This window comes from Podarcis liolepis, assembly GCF_965112155.1.
Source record: "Podarcis liolepis genome assembly, chromosome: 3".
Classification (NCBI taxonomy): Eukaryota; Metazoa; Chordata; class Lepidosauria; order Squamata; family Lacertidae; genus Podarcis; species Podarcis liolepis.
The window spans coordinates 96929878-96951899 of NC_139557.1; the positions used below are offsets into that span (position 1 = coordinate 96929878).

At 39.1% G+C, this 22022-nt stretch overlaps 1 protein-coding gene across 1 annotated transcript in view; it reads right to left on the reverse strand.

Annotated features, from left to right (window-relative positions):
• The window catches only part of KCTD3 (potassium channel tetramerization domain containing 3), a 32822-nt gene that overhangs the window by 3457 nt on the left and 7343 nt on the right, over positions 1-22022 (reverse strand). The window contains exons 2-15 of the mRNA XM_083494329.1: positions 21613-21666; positions 20675-20720; positions 19699-19772; positions 18785-18843; positions 18001-18081; positions 16388-16528; positions 15417-15507; positions 12556-12746; positions 8769-8884; positions 6344-6431; positions 6052-6168; positions 4769-4939; positions 3749-3904; positions 2512-2608 (exon numbers count right to left, since the gene is read on the reverse strand). Coding sequence (XP_083350455.1) covers positions 2512-2608; positions 3749-3904; positions 4769-4939; positions 6052-6168; positions 6344-6431; positions 8769-8884; positions 12556-12746; positions 15417-15507; positions 16388-16528; positions 18001-18081; positions 18785-18843; positions 19699-19772; positions 20675-20720; positions 21613-21666 — 1482 coding nt within the window. The remainder of the gene's footprint in view (positions 1-2511; positions 2609-3748; positions 3905-4768; positions 4940-6051; positions 6169-6343; positions 6432-8768; positions 8885-12555; positions 12747-15416; positions 15508-16387; positions 16529-18000; positions 18082-18784; positions 18844-19698; positions 19773-20674; positions 20721-21612; positions 21667-22022) is intronic.

Consider the following 22022-nt stretch of genomic DNA (forward strand, 5'->3'; position numbering starts at 1 on the left):
TGAACAAGCTCTGAGTTATTATGTTAAGATTTACCCTAGTACAACACCAATTTTAATAAACGTGTGGCAGTTTCTTCCTGTGCAAGAACAGAACATTAAATCATAGTGATTTATAACATTTATTGGGATGATAATTTGGCCTCCAACCATATTACAGGCTTCTAATGCTATTTGCTTAAAAACAAACAAGCTGTCAAAGGGATAATCTAGGTGCACAGAAAATGTACTCTTGATTAATTTCTCTAACAGTTGCTTATGATTGTACGTAATGAACTTTGATGCAAAGAAGATTGATTCCCTTAAAGAGTTTTATTCATTACAAGATTAAGCAATAAGAAATGATAGGCCATGTGTTAAAGATACTGTGTGTCGGTGAATCACTATTAGTGGCCTTGGTTGTACTAGCAGTTTCAATTTTAGAACAGTGCTATTTCCTTTAACTAGTATCCAGGGCTTTCAAAAACACTTTAGCTGCTGTTTCCACGTCTTTGGATTTCATTTACTTTTAAATGGCCAAGCAACATATCATATTATTTTATGAAAGGTAGCAATACACACTAGCATATGGGAGGAACAGAAGAGAGCTCTAAAATAAGGGATATAATTAAATGCCCATTAAAAAAGTGGAAGTTAAATGCAAACCTGCCTGCAGGTAAACTATGGTTGTAAAATACAAATTTTACTATTATGAGTAAAGCCAAGACCCAAATTGATTCTTTGTCCTTCTATATCCTTGTACCCAGATTTTCAAATACTTATCAATGTTTAGTTCTTGAAACATTCCTGTAACTGAGTAAATTCATTTTAGAGATAGGTTGGACATGCAGAATCATAGCCCTCTGCTGCAAAAGTAGGATACCATGACACCCACTCATTTTTTCTGCTCATTGCCAAGGATCTAATAGCTGAAAAATAGACGCAGAATAAAGACGACATTTAGCAAATGATATGCAGGATCCAGAGGCAATAAACAGCTTTGAGTCCTAATCCTTGTGACACAGTATTAAAGCGACACAAACTTGCTTTCATACAGGGCTGGTCTTGACCTTGTGGAGAGAAACTGGTGCATGCATTTTGTGGACGTTATCTTTACCATTTCAAGGGGGGGCGGCGGGAGAGAAAAGAGTTCAAACAGCTTTTGTTAGGGCAGGAATTTTTATACTGTATTTCATTCCTGCCACTGTTTGCCCGAAATCAGCACAGCACTAAGCCCCCCAATTATGGACTCATATTCTCAAATATTATCTTTGCTGAGAGTGTGGAGCAGGTGTAGGGAATGTTTGGCAAAATTACAGGGAACCAGGCAGAGGGCCTTCTCGGTAGTGGCGCCCTCCCTGTGGAACAGCCTCCCTTCAGATGTCAAGGAAATAAACAACTATCTGGCTTTTAGAAGACATGTGAAGGCAGCCCTGTTTATGGAAGTTTTTAATATTTGGTGTTTTATTATGTTTTACATATTCTGTTAGCCACTCATAGTGGCTGGGGCAACCCAACCAAATGGGCGGGGTGTAAATCATACAATTATTATTAATTATCATCATCATTATTAGCCTTCCAGATGTTGCCAGGGCCATGGCCCATGTTTGCTGGGGGTGATGGGAGTTGTAGCTCTCTAGAGGCCACTGAACTATAAATTTCCACACCTGGCGTAGAACAATTATTCTAGTAATAATTTTAAACACGATGTGCAGAATGTAACCTGCCCTCCCTCCCAGCCAACAGGATTACCAGAGAGTCATCATGGCACAAACATGAAGGTATTCTGTGACTCCATTATGCATTCGGTCTTGGGTACAACAGTTCTGCTGGCCTTTTCATTTTCTTTCAGTATCCCCTGCGCCAAGAAAATGTGAGGCAGCAGTGGAAGAAGTATAATGTATGTTGTCCACAAAGTGGAAAGAGATAATGGAAGCAAAATTTGAGAAGAGTGGGATACAAAGCAAATTAGTTGACTGTACTTCTGCCATTGTCTATGTGGAACTAACAGTGAGATGAACATTTGCACTAATCACCTGGCCTGATGTGAGAAAAACAACACTGGCACCCTAACAAGGAAGCCCTCTTTTCAAACTACCACATGTCATCAATGGAAATCTCATGGATGCAGAGATATCTTTTATCATACATTAATCCGAGGTAGAGACAAAAGTCATGGTAGTTTAGTGTCAGCCAAAGCTATTTTGACAATCTAACACCGATTGTTGTGCCAGAGCTAATCGTGGAAACTTAACCAGAGAATCCTAAAAAAGGTAATTTGTTTGGAACATTAACAATGAACAGAATTATTATGCTCCTAGGTGGTACAGTAGCTCACACCATTTTGTAAACATTGGGATTTTATAATCATTGCAGTTAAAATTCTTGACATAATCTTACCACAGTAAAACTTCTTGAGCAAATCTTAACACAGTAAAAACAAACAGAACTTCTTGTTAATTACTAGGCTACAAATTTACAATTAATCTTGACCTTCACTTTAATACCCAGTTGCACAATAATTTTGTTGCTTACCTTTTTCCAGTAGAAGAGAGCCTCACAAATAGTTTGTTAGTGATGGGAACAACTTTTTGGATAAACACCTGTTGGTCATCACGCTCACCAAATGGTCCTGTAATTGGAAAGCAAAGATGATTTCTCCCCCTCAATTCAAGGCCATTGAACATTTTTGAAATATATATACTGCACAGTAAACATTAGATAAACACCCATTGTTTACTAGTACTAGTTACATGTACTAGTTTCCAATTTTTCTGTGAAAGTTTTCAAAAAGCTGTCCAAAATGTTTAACAATGCACCTATATCACTACCTCAATGTGGCCCGTAACAATCCCTCACTCTGTACTGTTCGTAGATACTCAATACTGTTCCTTTCCCCTTAAGGAAGTCTCGAAATCATCACCCTGTTTTTTATGGATTAAACTATTGTTAGTAGTCACCAGTTACTAGTCATTTTCTCTCTGCATTAGCTGTATCCTCAGAAACATGTTTGCCAAGGGAGGGTCATGGGGCCGAGAAAGAGAGAGAAAATAGTAGTCCCTCCCCCACTTTTTATAATCTTAATTTCATCTATTATTTCATATTACCCTGAGTAATACAAAACTACAGAGTGGGTAAAAGAGCACTTGCAAATGTATTAACTCTTCAGAGATCTGCACTGGTTGGCCATCTGCTACTAGGCCAAGTTCAAGGTTAGTGTGGAGAGCCCTTAACTGCTTGGGTCCAGCTTACCCCCTAGATACCCACTCAACTGTTTGTTTGCAGAGCTCTGTCACAAGTGCCACGTAATACCCCTTCTGCACTTTTAAGAAACTGATATTTTAGTGTGGCAGCATCTACACTTTGGAAATCCCAACTCCCTGCTTCATATTCTTTTTTGGTGAATACTTAAAACATTTTTGTTTAGGCCATGTAGAATTTATATATGCTTTATCTCTCTTTAGCTACTGCTGATTTTAATTATCTTTTGAATGCTTTTAAATACTTGTTTTAACTATTTTTAATCTGGAAATTTAATGTTTATACTTTTGTAAATTGCTTAGGAGTCTGGTTTTTTTATCCCTGGACCACCTTCCTGTCATCTAGCCCAAGGCAGCTACTTCTTCCACTACAGGCCATTTCACATATCCCCTCCTCTTGTCATTTCCCATATCCTCTTCTCTCTTGAACACTGCAAGATAGAAATGTTCCATGCAGAGTCTCAAAGAACAGATTAGCTACCCGGCTGCTCCACTCAGAATGCTTTATCTACCTATATCATTTCCAGAAGAGTAACTGCCATGGCTCTCGGTCTCTTCCAAGGACAAAATTTTGAATGATGCCAAGGGAGTTGATCCTGGCTGTGTTGAAATCATTCCTCTGAAACGTGTCACTGTCCAGGTCCGAACATGATTGTTATCTGCACAAACTAGAAAAAGTACAAGAAAAAAGGTTCACAAAAAGATACAGCTATCATTCTAAACCTCAAACAAAGTCAAAACCTCACAATATTTCTGTGTTACTAATCTCCATTCCTGTAGCCTCAATGGAACTTTGTAAGAATTGGTTTGTATTTTGAGTGCCTTCCAAATGTCTGAACTGGCGGTGCTTGTGGGTCCCTTTGTCCTATAGGCATAGATTCAGGTAGGTAGCTGTGATGGTCTGACACAGTCAAAATAAATAAAAAAATTAAACAACTGTCCAGTAGTGCCTTAGAGAGCAACTAAGTTTGTTCTGGGTAAAAGCTTTCATGTGCATGCACACTTCTTCAGCTTATACCCAGAACAAACTTAGTTGGTCTCTAAGGTGCTTCTGGACAATTTTTTAATTCCTATAGACATAGTCTGCTTACGTCTTGCAGGAAGCACCAAGCACACTAAGATGGAGCTACAGTGCATCACCGTGTGCTAATAGTGCACCATACCCCTCATTTCTCTCAGAAGCGCGCGCGCGCACACACACACACACACACACACACACACAAGTGCCCCGGGAGGAGTCTGTGAAGTAAAGGATATACTGCCCAGTGACTGCCAACTCCTATCCAGCTATGGATATTTGCATTTGTGCCTCGCCTCACCATATCACCATTGCTATTTTTACTTTCTTCTATAAATTGCACTCATGACCTCTTAATCTCACTGGGCTTTCACACCAGAAACTCAGTATGAACAGGAGGTGCAAGTGGGGAAGTGGCTTTTATCCACTCTCTTTCTAGCTTCAGAAATATGAAGAAATGAATACAAATTAAATAGAAAATGGCAGGAGATCCCATTTCTTCCAACACGATTACCTGATACCAAATGTTTCTCCGACAGCATGATCTTTGTAACAGGGCTTCGATGAACTGTGAAAGTCTGAAAGAGTTGAGGGCCTGATCCAACCGTTTCTGGGTGTTGCACAATCACACGCACTGCTCCTGAACTTGTGCCGTATGCAATCTCAATCCAATTACCACTTACACCTACGGAAAACAAAACACCAATACAAAACTGCACTTGCTTCCAAGATGGAATAGGGGCTCAAAGCTGCCTAGGAATTCTGCATAAACCAATGAGAGGCTTGTACACAGATTCAATACTTTTTAGAGATGTGCACCATTTACATGCTAATATTTGCCTCTTACTATACAACTCAGCATTAATTACTACAACTTTCTCCCCCCCCCCTCCATCCCCAAGACATCATAAAAGTTGGCAAGCAGTGTTGGCAAGGTATGAACAAAAAATGAAAATTGAAAGCAAAGTTTGGAATTGTGCAGCAAACAACCTTATTGCATTACTAAGCCATCTTCCAGAATATGACACCTCTAGTCCTAGAACGGTTTAAACAAATTATGCACAGCAATAAACCTGGGTTTTTATCAAGTGTAAACTGAGAAAGGACAGGCATGCAATCCTGATTTCTAATGAACATGCTGCATGGTGCATAATTTTTTTTTTCCACATTCTCACAATGAAGATATTCTTAGGCAATGCTTGACAGTGGCACCAAGCAAGCCTCCACTTCCCCAATACTCACCCTGCAAAAAATATTATTTCAAAACTGCACTGTAGAAGACAACCATTTTTAAATAGGAATGACAGGGGCCCTAAAAGTTTGGCTGCTTGGTTTCAATGATAAATTGGATAATGTGCTTCACCTATAAAGAAATACTGTTAAATAATTCAGCAATTGATGTATCATTTATGCCATTCAGAAACACAATACTTGGGCTCTCTTCACAAGGTGTGGCCATGACTGCACTAGGAAATGGCAGGTGTGAGATTTCTAGCTGCACAAACTTATGCTTGAATGAGCATAATGTGCTCACGTGTCATCTATATATGGACAAAGGAAAAAATAATGCCTCTGAATTTCGTGTTCTTTAACATATAAATAAAAAATACCAAAATCCACAAACATCTTCCGGTTGAACATATCATTTGGTATGTTCCCTTGCAATAGGACAAATTTAAAATGGAACATTAAATTAAATTTCTTACAAAAGGATGCACTGAGAAGGTCATAATAATGCTCCCATAAAGTATCAAACATTTATAATTAAAGGGTATTAAAGGTGAAGATGGTACACACTTGTTTTGGGTGTGAGGTAAACACTAAGTGCTGTTATGGCATCATTGGAAGGGTCATGGTAAAGTTCTGTCACCAGAAGATCATTATCCTTCATTCGTAGTGGAAATTTCTGCATATCTGTAAAATAAAAATTTTAAAACACACATTTATTCACCTATTTATAAATTACCCATCATCAAAATATATTGGGGCACTGAACAGTAGGTATAATGGTCATCTTAAGGTAGCAAATAAAAGAAATTCAGATCATAAATGTTGCTAATTTTGAATGGGAGAAATTTCATAGTCTTACCAATGTAATATATGGAGCCATTGTTGCAGCCCAGCAGTAAGAATGACCCAGCAGTATCATAACTGGTGATGGGAACAACATCTTGAACCTAAGATAAATAAAATGCAAGTAATGTACAGTATTTAAAATTACATTTTTTCCCATCAGAATGTATTCAGTATTTCACTAGAGCCAATGCAATATGGACCTATGCCGTCTGCCAGTGTGCTACAATTTTCCTTTTTAAAAGTGAATATAATTTTATTAGAGTTTAATTGGAGCTATTGAAAGAATGCTAAAATTTACATAATATAAGGCAACTTCCTAAAAGTTTATGAATCTGTGAAAGAACCCCATTGCCACATCTTGAAAGTAGTCTCTAACTATTTTTCAGATGTCGTAACCACAGGAAGCTTGTTTCTCAAGAGCATTACAGCCCATGAAAATTAAAACAAAAATAGTATTTTGTTGATACTTCTTTGAGAATGTTCCCCTTCTGACTGAATAATCAAACATGTAAAGTGAAGACAGTTTTCAGGAACCAGCTTCCAAATAACCTGCAAGTCCACTTTTGCCTTCAAATGTTCCCACCAAATAGCAATTCCAGAAAGTGCAATTCACAGTGTTGTTTAGCAAGTAACTGATCTGCTCAAGAGCAATAATGATCAGCAAGTCTGTTATCAGTTCCATCCAGATTTCTCTTGCTGTTCCAAGTTAAAATGCCTTTCTTAAGAAAAGGCAAACTATCTTCCATCTCTGTGTTTCTAAATGCTGCCCACATTTGGGGAGGAGCATACATGTCCTGCGCCCATTAGATGGAACACTGGATAGACAAATCTAAAGAAAGCGGGTAGCAGTTTTAAGAAACAGAACTCATTCTTAACAAGTAAACTGCCACCGTATTAATGGTAAAACAAAAGCAACTTGAGAGCCTGTCAGCCTGTCACAGCTCATGCATGCTGCCTCTGCCATTTTCTCTAGTTCTTTCCATTTCAGTTCCCATCTCAGCCCCCCGAGAAGAGGTTTTTCAGAGGATGGAGGAGGCACGGTGGGAAGGAGGGCACAGGGAACTCCCTTTAGATGAGTGCTCTAGCACAAGACGTTTGGGTGTAACCCACTGTATTTCTTTAGCAGCTTGTAATGATTAAAAAAAGAAAATCCAAACTATATTAAGTTTTTCTATAATATCCAGAGAATCCACAATGCATAACATAGCAACATACAAGTCACTTATTGAGCCCCGAGAACATAGGCAAGATGCCTTTGGATGTCCATCTCACTACTTGCCCTCTTAACCCTTGTCCAGTCTGCCTTGTTTATACAGTTTGAGGGGGTGGAAGCTGACCACATGAATCCAGGGGGAGGTTATCCTTGGATAAGAAGCCAGTCGGTCTCCAGAGCCACGAGGGTGCTGCCTTACATATAATGGCCAAAAAAATCTGGACCAGGTTACGCCAAAGACTGCTTTGCCCTCCATTGCACAGCAAGGGCAATAAGATCTACAAATGTAACCCAAGAGCTCTATTCATTCCCACTATGCCATTACATTCGCAAGAGACAAAGACACACCATTTCTTACCAGAAAAATATTCACACAACTTCAGCAAGCTTCCAAGGAGGGGTGTACATAATGTGAAGAGGACATGTGTGATAAGTACAGCTATAAAGCAGACAGTGCCTATTAACTCCTAAAGTAACACCTAAAACATAGATCACCTTCTTGCAGATTAGGCAGAGACTCAAGAGTTTTTAAGCAGGTACTGACAGAACTTTTAAAGCGGTTTTAGCTGTTTGTGTTAGATTCAAATGCACTAGGTCAGTTTTCAATACGTAACAAGATTATTATGTTATATCACTTGGCTTTTTGCATTCTTGCAGTGTTAGTCATTGGCATGACTGTCACTTATGGGTAAAATCAGGATTTATTCAACCAGTACTGTGGCAGCCACGGGAGTCAGCCTTAGGTCACTTCTGCCTCTCGAGATTTGCAAGGCAGCCTCTTGGATTTCATTACAGTGTCTTTACATTGTGCCACAGAAACATTCATCTGGCTGTGTTACAAGGTTTGTTTCCTGCATGAATGCCCAGCTCTTCCCTCAGTCTTGTCTGGAATCCAAGAATCTCTATTCTCATTGTCAGAATGCATAATATATAAAAATCACAGGGCATTTGAGAATAGAAATATAAAATAGATATCTTTGAGGCATGATGTGCAGTGCAATCAGTTCGAGAGCTTTTGAGGGTCCTCAAGATTAACATGCAACTTGTTTGTCTTTGATGTAGTCTGACTTACAAGTAAATGCAATAATAAATTGTAACGAAGGATAATAAAAAAGAATCCTTAAGAATAGGTAATGATAAACTTTGCAAACTAGCACCCTCAGAATTTATGTTGTTTTTACAGTATCATAAAACATGTCATATTAAGCATTTCTGTTTAACATACCTGCCAGTGTTGAGTCACGGCATTCCATACTCCAACTTTTCCTGTATGACTAGTAGCCACCAACTGGTTGCCAATGAAGAAGAGAGCATCCACAGGAACTCCAAGACTAAATACTCCTATTAGAAGAAGAAAAACAACCACCAAAGAAAGTGTGCATTAAGTTTGCTTCCAGAACAAATATGATCAACCAACATAAAGAGGGGGGAAATCAAAATGCAATGTGAGCATTACAATGCTGCTTTAAGAAAGTTAGAGAGTTTTTTTTTTAATCAGGTAAGAAGGCAATAAATACATTATATTCTGTTGTAACAATATTCTATCCAGCTGCTGGCTGGTTTAATGGAAGACTCAGCAACATAACCCGCTGTGACTGGGTACAATCTCTTCTACACATTTACTTCGTGAGACCCAACAAATGCCTCAATATGTACTGAGGTTACAAGTGGCAGAAGGAACAGCAGGTTGCACGGTCATGCTTGTCGCAAACACAAAATCAAAATGGATATATTCTATGTCAATCTGTATTAACCATTTCTCGTTTCATACTGAAAACAGACTCTCAGGACTGTATCCAGTGAAGAAGTTCCATTATCACAATGATTTCCTTCTGCACAACAGAATGCCCCCTCTGCCCTCTCACATATCCCGTGTGCCCTCCCCAATCTGCTGTGGAGGGTTGGGGAACAGAACAGATTTAGAGAGTGAATGGGAGGAGGAGCCAGAGGGAAATTCCATTGCACAACCAAAAATCTAGCATTCCTTGCACTAGCAGAAATACTTTGTTTGATGCCACCCTCATTCTTTGATTCTATGATGTTAAATTGATCCATGTGCGCATTGTTGCAAACCCTCTCTCCAATTATGAATTGTCCAATTTGTGGCACAAAGTCACATGGCTGATTAATTCATTACTATGGCTAATACGAATGTAAAGTGTTTAAATAGTCAGAATACATCAAGACTGAAGAGATCTTGTACTTTTCCAAGTTTATTTTCTTGGGTGGGGGTGACTTGACAGAATGTTTGTCAGTTGTAGCCATCAGATCAGATTTAATAAGATTAGTATTGGAGACTGCAGCAAAAGAGTTTAGCATGTTGCCAGATTAAGTGACTTCACAGTATAGTTTTTAATTGTAATTTTAAAGAGTTAATTAAACCTGCAGTAGAACCATGCAATTATATGAACATTTTTAAGTATAAAAGCTCTATATAAACCCTTTGAAGACCCTTCAGAATTCCAGACTTTACAAGGGTAAACTGTGATACCAAAATGGTATTTTGAAGAGGACAGTAGCTGCTGTTTTCAGATAACAGTCAAGAAGCCTGGTGCATAAAGTGACTTAATTAAAATGCCAAATAATTTTTCAGGACATATGATCATCTCTGATACTGACTATATTTAACAGCAGGGCGCATAAAAGCAGGCAATAATAAAAAGGAGAGAAAGAACTAGAATTGATTACTCTGGAGAAGGATGAGGTTCAGGGAAATCAAGGAAGACAGCATGAATAGTCTGAAGGAATTTAAAGTGTCACTCCTGCTTAGGCTCAACAATCCTGACGGCCGTCCACAGGGAAGACGACGGCATAAGTAATGACAGGTTCTTGTCTTAAGGGGCCCTCTCAGTAAAATATTGCTTATAGCAGCAATCCAGTAGTGGTATCTTATGTAAGTAATATTGAAGGGAAAACAGCCTCTGGGAGAGCTCTATCATGGAGATGCCAGCCCTTGCAATTTTCCATAGATGGTGTTGTCAGCTTCTGAAGAGTGTTTGTAACAACAAATTGTTTCTTTTACAGGACATGAACAAAGCACTACTTCTCTATCCTAAGGCAGGGCTGCTAACATTAGGCTCTGCTAGATAAATGGGCCTGTAAAGTTCTCTGAAAGAGAAGAGTTTTGCTTATTAAATGAACTGAAAACTCTTTGGGATGTATTAATTTCAGAACATTTATAACTTTTAGAGCATGCTACATAACGTAATGACTCTAATGAAGCTGGATTGTTCATTTTCCGTTTAAATGCTTAACTTAAAAGTTAAAATTCATTAACGCTACTTGAAAAGCCCAATTTAGATTTCGTTAAATGCAGAGGGGAAAGCTTGAAGGGGCTTTTCTTTGTCAAATGTGTTCTTGACTCTGACACAACAGAACGTTGAAGAAGAGTTGGAAGTAACGTTAAAAGCCGAAGTATAATTCACTCCTGTTTTCTCAGTACTACTTTCTTTTTCCACTGGTTAACACTGGTATGAGTTTACTATGCAATCTCAAGGATCCCAGCTATAATCCAAATCCATGCCTGCATGTAGGCCACCTGTCCTTCCTTTGACTGGATGTACTGCCATTCCTTTTGGCTAAGAATATGATTTACACAGGAAACACAATAATAAATGGGCATGTAAGAATGGGTAAGAAGAAAGAAGCGACAGAAAATAATTTCTCTTTCAGTGCTCTATTCTACCTGGCAGGAAAAAGGGAGTGGGGGGAGAGATCGCTACAAGCCCCTCTAAATCGAGCTACAAAACAGCACAGCAGATCCCAAGTTCAAGCCCCTTCCATACTTTTATCTGCTACCAGCATGGATGCAGAATAGTTTCTACCTAATAAACATCTGGGACAATGACAAAAGTGTATTTTGCTCTTATACAATTCCTTAAGTAAATATTGTTGTTGTTTTACTGTATTATTATTTTACTTCTTCAAACTTTGTCAGCCACATGATTACTGCATATTGAAGGACACTCTAAACATCTGATGAATAAATTTAATAATCTCCATACTGCCAATGTGCAGACACAACAGCCCAACAGAATTGAATATTCACACGTTGTCCACATCATTTCCCCCACTAAAATACTGATTTCCTCAGGGGGCTTAATTACTTGAGGGCAGAAAACAAACCTACTCTACTGAGTACCTCTCTAATCATACAACTTATTTTGGAAAAATGCATGAAGATACTGTATCTATGCTGGCAAGTAGATTAAATCTATGGTGACAGCTCTTTGTGGCTAGAGGAAACAGTCTGTCATTATCATTACCCTATTACTTAAATGTTACTTTTGGAACTCAAAAGATTCCTTGTATCTTTCTCTCTGCCCCTGCTCAAAAAGGCCACTGCTGATGTTTGGAAGCAAGTATGTATTTTAATAAGTAAGTCAAGCTATCAATCAGATCTGCAGAGTGAAGTATTTGGCTTCTCTAAAAGCCCTTTTCATGTTTATGTACCTTCTGGTAACATGAAGCCCTTGGCTCTAAAGCTGTCTGGTGCCCAGTGCTGGCTATCTCGACTAATTTCTGCTCAAAAGATTATTAGTAGCAAAGCATTGCCCAAATTGTGTTTTTTGAAGGTTATCAGAAGGAGACCTTGAGAAACATGGCTTTTAGTAAGAACAAGACAAGCTGGCAGTCATTCCAAACTGTCATCTCTAATTCCCACATTCAGGTTCACCATGCAGAGCTGAAATAAGTCAGTCAAAAATTAAATTACTTTCTACTTATTATCACAACAGGGCTTCAGGAACACTTCAATAAGTGACATATACCACTATGCACCCATTAAGCCAAGCACGGCTTTTAGATTTTATCTTATTTCCTATTAAGATACTGCTTTAGCGTATAAGTGATGGATAGAGAAGCAGCTATATGAAGAAATAAAATGTTGAACGTACAAAAGTTTACCTTTCATTCACTGCGGCCAAAAAGTTTGACAAGCAATTGCACAGTGTAATTGGAAAACAGTGAGCCAATATATATTATTAGGAACAGGAACGAGAGTGCACACTTGCCTATTTCACTGCCACTACCACCGTCCTGAACGCTCCATAAGATGATACTGCTCTCAGATGCGACAGCAACCATTTTATCTTTGTCTCCATGTGGACCACCAACAACCTTGGCATTGAGAGCAACACGTTCAATAGTCCAGTCTAAATAGGGACTCGTGAACACTTGTTGCCATCCAGAGGATTCTTTGATTCTAAGAGAAAGATACACAAAAACGTATTTTTGCAAGCAGGTTTTCCAGGATATGCCAAAACTTCAATGAACAGTTATTCCAACTTGTCAAAAGGGAGCAGAAAAATTATTTGATGTATATCATATTTTTTTAAAATGCCTACAAACAGAGGAGAAAAAAATGAAACTTAACTTCGGTACCTACAAGATAAGATCTAGATATATCTAATAAGGAACAGTGGATTATTATAAGTCACAGTCTGGATTTATCTAAACCAATATGTTTCAAAGGAAAGGAGTGAAACACACTTTGTCTACTATTCTGAAAGGCAGACTCCTGGGACATCTTTCTCTTGCTAATTTCACATAATCGGCAGATTCCCAGCAATGGGGAGGGAGATGGGATGTATCATTATAAAGCATAATAGCGCTTTCTAGGTGCTGTGCACAGATTAAAAATGGGATAGTCCCTCCCTGCCTGTAGGCTTACAATCTAGCAGACGCAACACAAAAAGGATGGGTAGGGAAAGAAGAACAAGAAAGGCAAGCCCTAACTTTTAAAGTTCCACAATAGTTCTTATAATGAGTGGCTGGAATGGAGACAGTTGGGGGAGGGGAAAAGACCAATGATATTTGGGTCTCTCAACCAAAACTGCTGCAGCCTGGTGGAATGGGATGTAATAAGGTTATTACATAATAACTATTCTGAATGAGACTGTCCTTGTAAGAAGTAATCTATTTGTCTGGAGCATGAAAATCATGCATAAAAAATTATGCTGGGACCATGTCTAGTATGGTATAAATGAGGGCAGTATAGGGAACATTTCTATCCTTCTTTGTGCAGCTCAGAACAAAGCAGCTGCTCCATCTTTGCACAAGAGAAGAGTGTTTTCTTTCCTCTTTCCATATTTCCTATGGGGAAATATGCAGGCTGATGGGTATTCATTCACTGTTGAACACTCAAATGCAAACTAGACAGAAAGCAACAGTATAGTAGAAATGTTGTAACTAATCTACAGTGGTGGGAAACCTGCAGCCTTATTTGCAGCACCTCATTTGGCCCACAGCATAGTTTGGCCCAAAGCACATCCAACCCTGTTACGTAATGGCATAGGACATCAAGTGCAAGACAGGTAAACTCTAAGTGTACTCCTGATTCTTCCTGTCCAGTCACTGGGCAACAAAAAGAGTCAAAATTCAAAAAGTGCTGAATTACAGCTGGAAAGGAAAACTCAGACGTGCACAGACTCTTTTTTTGCAAGCATGTACTGAAGGTTGCAATTTGGGCTGCACCAAGGAAGGATCAAGAGCAACCTTAAGAGTGTGCTCCTGATTCATCTGTTGAACGTGGAAAGCCACCTGGATAAGAGTTCCCCACCCCCCTTATACTCTGAAGGACATAGGAAGCTACCTTATGGGGAGGGGGTGTGAAGTCTTATCAGTACTTCTCAGGTCTCTAAAATGTAGTGACAATCCTGGTAGTGGGGGCATGTCACATTAAACATAAAAAAACCAAATAACCCTACAGTTTACTGTGAATGAGTACCATGCTCGTGCACACTGCTGAAATCTCGAGCACTTTGCTTCTCCCTTGCTCCTGCCATGTTGCTGGGGGGCGAGTCATAGTCTGCCTTGAAATTACATCCAAGACATGAACCAAGACAAGACCATAGGTTTCCTGAGAGGGAAGAGCAAAGTGCATGTGGTTTTAGCAATGTGAATAAGCATGCTACACACTAACCAGCTTATTTTAATTATGGTTTAAATATTACTTTCATGCCAACTACAAGCTTTAATCAAATGTAGCAACAGCCCATTCTGTTTTTTATTACATGGTGGCACTGTCTCACATCCCTAATTAAGGCACCATATCCTCAATGAATTTATACTGGAGCACTGACTCACAGAATCACATCTTGAAATGCCCTAACACAGACTTACTCCACACAACTGAAATATTTTGTTAATGTCTTATGCACATAGTAATTCCTGAAGATAAGTTTTGGTCACAAATGACCTCCTATGTACTCAATATAATGGGCTTCATTATACTTTACCTGTTGAGTGAACAAATTACCTACATTTATTCTGAGTCCCTCAAAACAACTTTTCACAGAATATTTCCGGAACTGCAACTGTTAGAAGTATCAGATTTCAAGCATGCCTTTTCCTTTTAAAATAAATGAAGAGGGGATTCCAATTCTTTCCTGTTTGCTGCTTCTGTATATTTTAAAGGGAAGGAGCACATCTGAAACACGAATACAAATTTTGCAGTTGTGCATGTATGCCGGAATACAAGAATACTTGGGGAAAGTGGCCATAAGACTGATTCAAAATGTTTGCTCTGTGGACGATATCTAGTTCTGCAAGGGCAATCGTAAGTTGAAGTCATAAAGCAGGGGTGGGGACCTCCAGATATTGTTGAACACTTTCCTAGCAGCATCAACAACATGGTCAATGGTCAGGAATTATGGAAATTGTAGTCCAGCCACATCTGGAGGACCACAGATTTCCCATCCCTCTTACAAAGCTTCTTGTTCTTGCCTCAGTACTCCACACACTATTAACAAAAAATAAACAAAAACTTTGTTCCTTTTAATGAACTCATAGCTCGTATTTTATGAAAACTTTGTCCTGTAGAGCACAATTACTGGAATATAGACTGAAACAGTGCTGCTCATTGCATCTTTACCTATAGCAAACTGCAAAGTGAGCATATGCAGCTACAATCCAGTTGTGATGGCCAGCCACTATCAAAACCTTTCGTGGATCCACAGGAAACCCTTAAAAAAGAAAAAAACACACACAGCAGAGGTTAAGTGAGGTTACTGAATTGATGGTCATGAGTCTTTTCTTCACCTATTTTGCCAGAGCAGTGAGTATTCTGAAATTCTGCAGCTGTAATAAAGCTGCTGATGCACATGATGAGCTGCATTTGGCATGGAAGAGTTAGCAGAGCAGAGCAAGCTCTGGGGAACTAAGGCAGAATACTATGGCTACTGTAAGCACACAAGCCCTTCTGCGCTCTTTCCAGAGGAAGAAGGTTTACCCCAGAAGCAGACAGATGATCACCATTCAATACCTGGCCCTATACAGTGGTGCCTCGCAAGACGAAAAGAATCCGTTCTGTGATTCTCTTCGTCTAGCGGTTTTTTCGTCTTGCGAAGCAAGCCCATTGACGGATTAGCGGCTTTTAGCGGCTTATCTGCTTATCGGATCAGCTGATAAGCGGTTTAGCAGCTTAGAAAAAAGGGGGGGGAAGGAAAAAAACCCCGCAGGAACTCGCAAGACATTTTCGTCTTGCGAAGCAAGCCCATAGGAGATTCGTTTTGCGAAGCACCTCCAAAACGGAAAACTCTTTCGTCTAGCGAGTTTTCCGTCTTGCGAGGCATTCGTCTTGCGGAGCACCACTGTACTACAACCTAGTTAATAGTATTCAATTATTATTTTTTAGCAGAGTACACAACCAAGTTGCAGCCTGCACGTACTTATATCTCATTTATGATGCTTGCACTGCAGGGCTAGTCTTCACTCAAATCTGCAACTTGTCACAATTTTGAAGGATCGGCAAGAACTAACTTAGGCTTTTTTTAGATACACTTGCAAATTATTTTTCCACAAATATTTTAAATGCATTAAAGAAATGAAGATAGTTTTGCTCACCTAGCCTGACTGTATCTTCTCCAGTACCAGCAAGTGAAGTCTGCATATTCCCTCCTCGGGCCTCACTTTCAGGACAGCTCTGAGGTGCTCTGACTTCAGTAGATGCTCCTGAAGAAGGGCTAATCCTACGACTTGGAATGCCTAAAGAAAATAAGAAATTTGTCTAATCTGGTTTTACTGTGCTTAGATAAAGGCTGCTACACCTTTCCTGGCAAGCAGAAGGAAGCTCATGACAGTGGACTTTCACATCCCGTCCCTCCAAAATGCACAAGGGGCTGCAACAGGAAGGGAAAACTTCTCAAATTAATCAGACTAAGTACCTTGCACATTTCAAGCTCCATTTATCTGCAGTACCTCAACGATTTTGGCCAACTTCCCCCTCCTGACTATTCCTGCTCCCATCCCATGCTATTCCATGGCGCTGCCCAACCCTCAGTGGAAGTATAGCAGCCTCCAGAACTAATCCGTAATTGCCTCAATAGTATTAAGAACTACTTTACCACAGAGTTTTGGTTTACACTGACTTAACATCAAAGCAATATTTCTATCTCATTTAGAGATAAGAGTGGCTTCAGTGGGAAGTACCATATTTTTTCCGTGTATCTATCTATCTCTCTCTCTCTCTCTCTCTCTCTCTCTCTCTCTCTCTCTCACACACACACACACACACACACACACACACCATGTATAAGATGACCCCTATTTTTGGGGACTCCAAAATTAAGAAAATGAGGGGAGATTGCCCAGAGTTGTTTTTTGGGGATGAAAGTTGTTGAGGGTTTTTTTTGGGGGGGGGGTTGCTGAAAATTGCTAACCCGCCTGACCGACACTGCCAATCGCGGAAGCCACCAATCGTCTGACCCGCCCAATTGCCACAGCAACAGCCAATCAACAGCAGCCCTTGCCGCAGCCACCAATCGCCACTGACAAACTCCTGCTCGCGGCTGCAACCAACTGCACATCCCCCCGCAGCACTATCCGTGTAAAAGACAACCCCCCCATTTTTAACGTTATTTTATAACAAAAAAATCATCTTATACACAGAAAACTAAGGTATATATCAGTCCCTTTCTAGAAAATCTAAATCACCTGAGAAATACAACAATGTACTGCAGCCTTGTAATTAAGCATTCACATGATTGCCAGACATCCAATAGACATTAGGTACACAGATATATTTCCCAGTGGCGACCCACAACTGTTTGTCTGAACTAACCCTCCTTAACCAGAGACCCGAAGAAGATGCATAATGTACAGCAGCAGTAACAAGCAGCTGGGGTGAGGCATGATCTTGAAAAGGTCTATTGTAGTGACCTCAAAACCCCAATGAGAATGCTTATGATAGGGTAGACACTATGGCAACAGCAGGAAAGTGATTCTGGTGTACACACAGAACTAACGTAAAGGTGGCAGCAGAGATGGAGAGAATCCTGATAAGTTCTTGAAGTGGAAGCTTCAGCAGGCATCAGCCTATACATAGCAAACCCCACAATGCTTTGACCAGCTCAAACGCCACACAGAGCTGAGAGTATTTCATGTAAAGCCACAGAGAATTTCAGGAGTTGTTTCTTGATGCTGAAATAAAAAATGGCATACAAAGCATGCTCAAGTACCTGGAGGTGGCAGGTATCCATGGAAGAGGACACTGCCACAAGAGGAGCGCTCTAGCTCTTCACACAACAGTAATCTTCTTACTGAAAGGAAACAGCATATAAATTGTTATACATATGTGAATGCAAATTTAATTTAACTATAAACTAATTTATATACTACCCTTTGGGTCTCAAGAAGGCCACTATGGTTTATAACATTAAACCTCCAGTTGTACAGTTATAACCCTGCCCTTTGACACCTGAGATGTATGTTTTTATAACCCACCCTGCTTTTATTATTATACTTTGTTTTAATCTGTTTTTGACGCTGTATTTTAAATTGTTGTAAAACGCCCTAGAACCTTAGGAAGCAGGGCTTAAAATCATAACAACATGAGAGAACTTTAAAAACATACCAAGACAAGAAATCTACAAGTAATCAGCATATGTTTATAAAAAAAGAAATCATAGCCACCCACCAAAAATATAATCAACATGGCACTTAAATCAAACCTCTCTTAGGAGATCAATGTGCTGATCTCAAAAAACATTCTGTCTTGACTCCCAATGAAATGTACTCTGTTGGTGGCAGAACACAGAGGAAGTGAAGGGGAAGCAATAAGAGGTCTTCCCACTGGTTGGTGGCCCCTCAACCCACCCAAAAAGTCACCTGGGAATGACAATATATATGGCTTAATTGTGGAGAGGAAGGAGAGCTCTCTTACCACTACTGATGGTTCTTTAAAATGATTATTAACTCATCATGATGTTCAAACTAGTGGGTAATTTAAATCCATATATTTACCTAAAGGTGTAATTCCATAAAACTCTGCTTCATGCCTAAGTACATTAATGCTTACTCCCCTGCAAAAAGGTAAAAAACAGAAATATTTAAAAATTAAATAATGCAGTTTCTTAGCACAACAATCAATATTCTAAACATAAAAAACTAAATCATTGATAGGAAGTTTTATTTTAACATGATAAAATACTTTGATTAAACAACTGAGAACATCTTTAAATGCTACAGATCAACAGAAACATCTACACAAATGTTAAACTAAAGTTTTGTGAAAGGATATAGTCTGGAACACTCAAACAAAACCTCTGTTCTTTGAAAACTTTTATATATATATATAAAAATTAAGCTGCTATGAGCAGTAGAAATCACAAAAGTCTTATGGGAAACATATAGAATGTGCTGACTAAAAGTTCAATCTAACACACAGATGACAGAGCTAAGTGTTGTCACATGGGTGGGTGAATGCGAGTGCCTCAGCTGAGGCAAATGCACAAAACAAAGGTGGCTTAGCTCAAAGGCCTGGCAAGTTTCTTCAAGTTGAACCCTTTCAGGATTATGCCTCAAAAAGTGTACATATACTTTAATGTGTGAGGTTTTAGCTCTTAGATTGGGCTATAAGTGTCTAGTACACAGGTTACAAGAGGATATTTAAAGTCTCTCATACAGCAAAGCCTTAAGGAAGACCTAACAGTCTTTCAGAAATCAGGGGCCACTTGAATTTCCTGCAGAAATTCACCTCAAATATTTGGGAGAGTAGATTATTCTGTGGAGTTCAGGGGATACTACTGAACTGATACTTTCACAAGTATAAATTTTTTAAAACTTCAATTTAAGTGAACTTAAGAGTGATTTTTATAACAATCTTCCACCAGAAGCGTTTTTAAAATCAGAGTGAGAATTAACACTGAGTTTCTTACCGCAAATCTAACTCCTTTGTTCGAAGAAAATTTAAAATAGGTGCAAATGCTGCAGGATCTCTGTCAATAAATATCTATGAAGAAACGAGAGCCCATTTATTAGCTTAACATATAAGTTTTAGAATACAAGAAATTACACACTCTGAAGTCTTTATTTATTTCAATGGGAGCAGTTTAAACACAGGCTTAATTCTGCAGCATAAATCTGTGACCTGAAATGCTTAATTCTGCCATTATTCATCCCTACAAAAAAGTGATCTTTTCTAACTTTGCATTTTCATGATGCTTACAATTACCAGCAGCCACAATTTGTCTCCATCATTCAACTGAGCACAAGACTGAAAGAGTCTCTCCATTCTAACTAGAGATGTTGCAAAAGTGCACAATTCACCAGTTTAGAATACAAATTTGTCCAGTTCAAATTGCAAATTGTATTATAAATCAAGTGTCATTTCCTGGAAAAGTCTGGAATGTAAAACAAGATTCTGCACACACAAACTCAGGATTCAGGCAAATCAGGCTGGTTTGTAGGTGTATATGCATAAAGTTATTTAATATTTACTCCTTACTCTTACTGATTGCCAAGAATTACGTGACCAGAACATCTGACCAAGCAGTCTTTTGTTTGGCAAGTATTGTATCTGGGTAACTTTTTCTATTGTTTCTATGGTTTACCAGGGCTGCTTCTCTATTGTTTCTTGCATTTTTTAAATTTTTATTTTTGCTGTTCTGCTGTTCTTGCTCAGATGTACAGCAGAACCCTTTTGGGATTAGGCCTCCTCTCATATAATTGATCAATCCAAACCAAAATATTATAACCACCTGTATTTTACATTGGCTTACAATATGAAAGCCTTTGCATTTATACAAATGAATTTATATGATATACATAGATTCCAATGGTTTCATCCAGCTAAACCCAATAAAGTAATCAACTTTCATATCACAATCTTCTTTTTTAGAAAGGAATACTCACAGCACCAGTTTCATCTTTCAGTGTTGAAATTCTTCCACTCAGCAAACTGAAAACAAATAAAGCTAATTTACAATATAACTTGGTAAGAAGAGTTGGGTGAAGATTCCTAGTTTCTCTTCTGCTCTGAAAAAGGAGGGATGATATCTACCAACAGGATGTTTTTCTATGCAGTCCCAAAATCACAAATCATAGAAACATGTGGTTTTAAGTCCCACACGTCTGCCATAAAGCTTATGTAGGGGCATTTGCAGGAAATAATTAGTGGGTATAGCAGGAATTAAGAACCCCACCATTTCTCCTTCCAATTCTTCCCTAAAAATGCTCTTCTGCACCATTCCATTCATTCTCAGAAATGCAGATTTGTAAACATGCATTTGCTGATAAACACATGGTTCCACCCTCACATTGTACTAACAATTTTGAGAAAGTATTTCCTCAGAGATCACTATGATGTGTAAATGCAACACACAAGGGCTTATTTATGTAACATACCCATAACATGAAACTGATAAGAAATGTTAGACTTCAGACTTGAACACTAGCCTAATTATGAACTGGGCTACAAAGCTACAAAGTAGGTAAACTACACACTTAGACACACTGGTCAATGTAAAAAAAAAAAAAAAGCTACTGAAGATTTACTGGGGAGTGCAGTTTGAAACACGTCAAAATACAAGTAGATAAATAAGTACCGCTCCGGCAGGAAGGTAAACGGCTTTTCCGTGCGCTGCTCTGGTTTGCCAGAAGCGGCTTAGTCATGCTGGCCACATGACCCGGAAGCTGTATGCCGGCTCCCTCGGCCAATAAAGCGAGATGAGCGCCGCAACCCCAGAGTCAGCCACGACTGGACCTAATGGTCAGGGGCCCCTTTACCCTTTACCTTAAGACTTATTGAACTTAGACTGAGTAAAGATCTATAAGATCTGGCTTCAAAATACCTGGAAAAAAAGGAGTCCGGAATCCACATTAGTGTTTGTCTTGAAGTGCTGAACCTGGAACAGAAATATTAGAAGTCAGGAACTGGACTGGTAAGTTCCCTCCCCACAACCAACATATTTTTTTTTTTACTTATTTAGTTAATTCTTTCCTACCTAAGAAAAATAGTGTTTGAACACAGTGGGCAAGACCCCAAAAAGTGCAAGAAGGCCTCTGTTCAAGCAACAGGACTTCTCATTCCTCTCTTTCTCCCCACCCCCAGTAGCCCCTCATTCATTATTCTAGGAACCCATGCAAAAAGGAAGCAATTGGCAAGGTCTCAGTCAGCTAAAATTAGTCTTGACTATCCCATTGAGACCAATGAAACGAGTTAGCAGCAACAAAGTTAGTCCTACAGCTTTCAGCGGAAGTT